The sequence below is a fragment of the Echinococcus granulosus genome (assembly GCF_000524195.1).
Source record: "Echinococcus granulosus chromosome Unknown EG_S00021, whole genome shotgun sequence".
Lineage (NCBI taxonomy): Eukaryota > Metazoa > Platyhelminthes > Cestoda > Cyclophyllidea > Taeniidae > Echinococcus > Echinococcus granulosus.
The window spans coordinates 28,321-33,012 of record NW_020170401.1 but is presented as its reverse complement, the minus strand read 5'-3'; the positions used below and the strand labels follow the sequence as shown (position 1 = coordinate 33,012).

General features: G+C 46.1%; 1 protein-coding gene across 1 annotated transcript in view; it reads right to left on the bottom strand. All coding sequences in view use genetic code 11, as the record gives it.

Moving 5' to 3' along the window:
* EGR_03769 (hypothetical protein) overlaps nucleotides 1-4,411 on the bottom strand; it is a gene marked incomplete at both ends in the record, with an annotated part of 5,214 nt that extends 803 nt beyond the window's left edge. The window contains 5 exons of the mRNA XM_024493018.1: nucleotides 1,494-1,619; nucleotides 1,864-1,914; nucleotides 2,785-2,981; nucleotides 3,003-3,096; nucleotides 4,188-4,411. Of these exons, the coding sequence (XP_024352479.1) occupies nucleotides 1,494-1,619; nucleotides 1,864-1,914; nucleotides 2,785-2,981; nucleotides 3,003-3,096; nucleotides 4,188-4,411 (692 nt within the window). The remainder of the gene's footprint in view (nucleotides 1-1,493; nucleotides 1,620-1,863; nucleotides 1,915-2,784; nucleotides 2,982-3,002; nucleotides 3,097-4,187) is intronic.
* Between the last annotated feature and the right edge of the window lie 281 nt (nucleotides 4,412-4,692).

Sequence of the window (4,692 nt, the reverse complement as noted above, 5' to 3'; positions counted from 1 at the left end):
CTCAGCTTTATTTTGTCATGGTTTCCACTTCTCCACGCATAGATGGAAGCTGCGCCTTAGTTACTAAGTAGAGTGAGGTAAGAGTACAAACGCTGCATACAAGTAGGCAATTCGATGTGGCACATTTAGCGGCACCCAAACATAGTCTGATGGATCCCAATGCTCCCATGTCACCAAGACATCTGCCAACATCAGCAACCACCATGAGGTAAGGCGATGAAGTAAGCAGCTTCAGTGCTCGAAGACAGTCATGAAAACACCACATCATCCAACAAACCTCCATTGAAACAATCCGTCAAATGCGTTTGAAGACTAATTAGGAAATACTCGATGTCGCGGTTACGCAACACCTTCCATCAACCTCTCTACCGAAATGCCAACACGAATTCAATCGTCTTACAGATTACTTCTGCACCAACGCGTGCACATTTGAGGAATTATATGAGGGCATGTAATTGCAGCGGATAGTTACGAAGGCTCCAAAGTCTTATTTTTCGTTAAGAATATTCATGTGGTATGTAACCTGGTAACTTGCCTAAGGCTGCCAAAATGGGCATCTTCGTTTTGCACAGCACTGGTCTGTTGGATACTCCGGTATGAGCCACAATGGAAGTTCCACATGCCACACCGTAGAGTGTGAAGTTAATTAGATTTCCCTCAAAATGCCGACAGGTTGCACTTTGTGACGAAACCAATGCAACGGCCCAGCAAGTGTGATACTCAAAGGCTGCAGATGAAGTAAAATGACTACCGCCACGCCATGAGACACTCCACAGGTTCTTACAAATGGCGGTGCTTGAGGAGGCGAGCGCCAGTGGTTGCATTTACTAGTCGACAACACGGCCACGATAGAAGCAGACCTACCTCCCCAAAACACCCATTGACTTGGCCAAACGGAAGTAGTGCATCACAGAAAACCAACTTCAAATTCTACTTCTCGAAACTAAAATGCCAACTGCTCAGGGTCCATGCTCTACATCGTAGCGATTTCCTGACTCACAGGATCTCATTTCAAAGAGGCATAAAGGGATATCAAGAATTATGAAACAGCTTGTGGGAGGTTGGGGGACAAGTTTCAGGTATTCCCATCCTCCTTGTTACGACCACAACAACACGACACTCATTCCACTGCTTTGACGAAGATGGAGGTATTACGGTCTGCACGTGCCCAATAAGAAAACGGAAGGTAGCGAACGTGCTTGGACGTGGCATGCACCAAGGCGATTCAATGACTAGTGTGACGAGGGACGAAGCTGAACTGCCAATTCCGACCTCATGAATGAAGAGACGCGATTTCATGGTTTAGAAATTGCATTTATTATTCTACACAATTCTCCAGCCCGCTTTCATGGACCAGAACATGGACTTGACCGAACGGATGTAGTGCATTGTCACATGCACACTGACAACGCCATTGGAAATTGGAGTTAATGGAAACCGTTGTGTTTGCAGTGGAATGGCAGTAGATCCGTGTCAACGACCATCAGCCTCACAATTGGTTCGACTCTTCGATTTCATCATGCGCAAAGTCTGCACGAAGAATTCCTCGCAGCTGTCCATTGACGTCCAGAACGCTTACGTTCCCCATATCCCGCCAAAGCCCAGCAACTCCCACGTAGCTGGACACAACTTTTAACCGCGCCTTGTAAAAAGACCTGACTTCAGCATTTAAAGAGCTCCAATGACACGAAAATGTATATTTCATGCAAACTAATTCTACCTCTTTTTCTCAAAATCGTCAAAACGACTTTGTTACGAAAGAGGACATTCGCTTCTAAGGCCAATACCTACACATACAAATGTTTATGCAAATGCACAAAGATATCCACAGCAAACACAAAGGCCAAGGCATTCAACACTTACCGGTGCCGCGACATCTGCTTCACTCTCGCAACCACATCTCCACGCGCCTTCCTAAATGAAGTGCAAAACAAAACAATTTACACGACCTCACAACGGTCTCAGAACTGCGAACATGCAAGGAAACGGTACTTTCTGTGCGTTCAGTCACTCTGACCACTCAATTTCCCTATCCAATGTGGCTACTCTGACGTCGGAGCGCCCCATTCATGTCTACTACCTTCCAGCCCACTTCTGCATTCATAACAGAATTTCCTCGTCTCCTCACCTCTGAAGTCATCCATTACGTCTTCCGAGGTCATTCTGCCAACCCCTCTACCACCACTCACTGGCAAACTCAACTACTGCTAACTACCGCCCCAACAGCAACACGTCTCAACGTCAGAAAACGACGAAATCAACTGCAATTTAGGTTAAGGTGGAAGTTGTAGCACTGCGCCGGTTCCACTGCCCTGCAGTCTTAGTGAATTGCATCAGAGAAACAAAGTGCAAAACGCAACCATGCATTCGTACACTACGTGACTTGCACGATTTCGAAAGTGCCCTTCTGACTCCTACACAACCTTTGCCTGCAGAGCCTGCATACGTGAGGAATACACATCATCTCCCTTTCTCCCGCCAATTCACCACTATCGTCAGTTAGCATATAAATGCAAACGTCTTGACATGGACGCGACTCTACAATAACAATTTTTCCTCCTTCCGCAAGAGGACAGGCTCATCGCAGTCCTCGCTGGCGACCCGCCACTTTTCAAAGCACCGACTAAGTTGCAATGCCGTCGAAGAAGAGAGGTCATACGAAACACAGATCGCGAAACATTAAATCGAAGCAATGTTAACTCGAGCAGCACATTTAACTACGCAGACTCTCCACTTCCCACATTCCAGTGTGCAATAAATATTGTGCATTCGTAAGGACTTCACCAACATTCGCGTTCACTGACGGAGAAGTCCCTGGCGTTTGGAGAAATACTGGACAATTCCGCGTTCTCGAATGCAATGTACAGCTGCGAGGTACTCTTTGTACAGACATTGCGCATGAAGGAATTGAGCGGTCGAATCAAGTGTGACGCTGATGGTCGTTGTCCACGCGATTTCTGAAATGGTAGATACGAGTGGACCTTCATAGAGTGCTAATCCACTTCTTCGTCCAACTTTCTTGTCAGCTTTTCCCAGGCTGTAACCACCACACTGTAAATATCCACTTTCCTCGACCAACGAGTGCAGATTTCATCACTACAACCTAGGTTTCGAGAAAAGAAAGAAAGGAGTCTCCACTCAATTACTTCTGTGAGAACGGTGAGTACAACAAAGTTATTCACGAGTGTAAGCGTAAGTTCAATCGTATGTTCAACGGCAGGTAATATGCCAGCTTCTTGATATTGGCGATGACGGAAATGTTAAGAAGGCATCAAAGTGAATAACTATTTGGACAGGAAAAGGCAGTACATGCATCGGAACCAGGAAACCCACTTTTACTCCTAATAATGAATATAGGTCCGACCAAATACTCCTGTACATTGAGTGACGGTATTTTTCCTAGCACAACTGTCCAGTCATTCAAGTGCATTCTCCACCTCAAGATACCACTACCAACGGTCAAAATTACTGCTGCGCACTGTGCGATGTGCAGGTGCGTTGGTGGAAGAACTGGATAGGTGGTGACCATCGGGGCCATTTCATTTAGTCACAACAGCGCACGAGGTCACATTGCTCACCGCACCACATTTGAAACACAATAATCTCGCATAAAGGCAATGCCACGCACCACATGACCCTAAGCCAAGTTTCTCATCGAGTGACTTCTGCATCGGCGGTCCAGTAAAGCACACTTCAAGAAGTGTTCACACATGCTCATATCATTCCCCACTTAAGCTGTCCTGCAGGAGTATCACTTAAACGCGGAGACAAGTGTACCAAAGCAGAAAAGGGGGGGGGGCGAGTGGCATTAAGAAGAAAAATACACCTTTTTAAGCTTTGAAATTTAGTCGCATCACGCCTCATACCAGTCATTTATTTCCCCCGATTCATACCACACCTTAACACGTTCGCTACCCACCGTAGTTCAAATGTTGCAATATCCATTACAATGACACCAACTGCCACCCATTTCCACGACTACTCAGTCTACAACACGCTTGGCAAATGCACTTTTCCAAACCGGGAAATACGTCCCCTATTTCTGACCCCAAGGTCAAATAAAAAAATCAAAACTTCACACATGTTGTGGTGGCAGTAAGTGGTAATGTGTAAGTGAGGCCTCTAACTACTAACATCAGTTTTGTTGGTTATGCAGAGGATGATGGAAAACACATCCGCACTTACACTATCGCTCCTCTGGTGCTGTAGAGAAAAGGGGACGCTGATTCGATAACTGCATTTCCCTCATGTTCGATTCAAAAACCTTCGACTTCCCCATGTCACTCATCTCGAGAGTGGTACATCCGTCCAAGAACAGTATGTTAGAGGGTTTCAAGCTTCCACGGATAGTTGGCACATCAAGGGAGCGAAGGCAATCCGAGCCATTGGCAAGATACGGTACACAGTACATCAAGTGCCAAACGGTTCACTCAACTCTCACACAAATGAGTAAAGACAGGAGAGATTAACCTGGATCCAAGAGAATGAAGATGCTTGAGTTCATTCGGGGAGGCAGCTGTCTTCAGCTCAACGACGACATCGAAAAAGTCGGTCATTCGTGTGTTTGGATCGGAGCCAATGAACCTGACTGTGTTTTGGTGGTTGCAGGCGCAAGTGTGCAGGCTTCACGATAGTTGTAAATGCTTTCACCAATCGTAGTCATGAACCACAACTTCTTTTCATCACATTCCC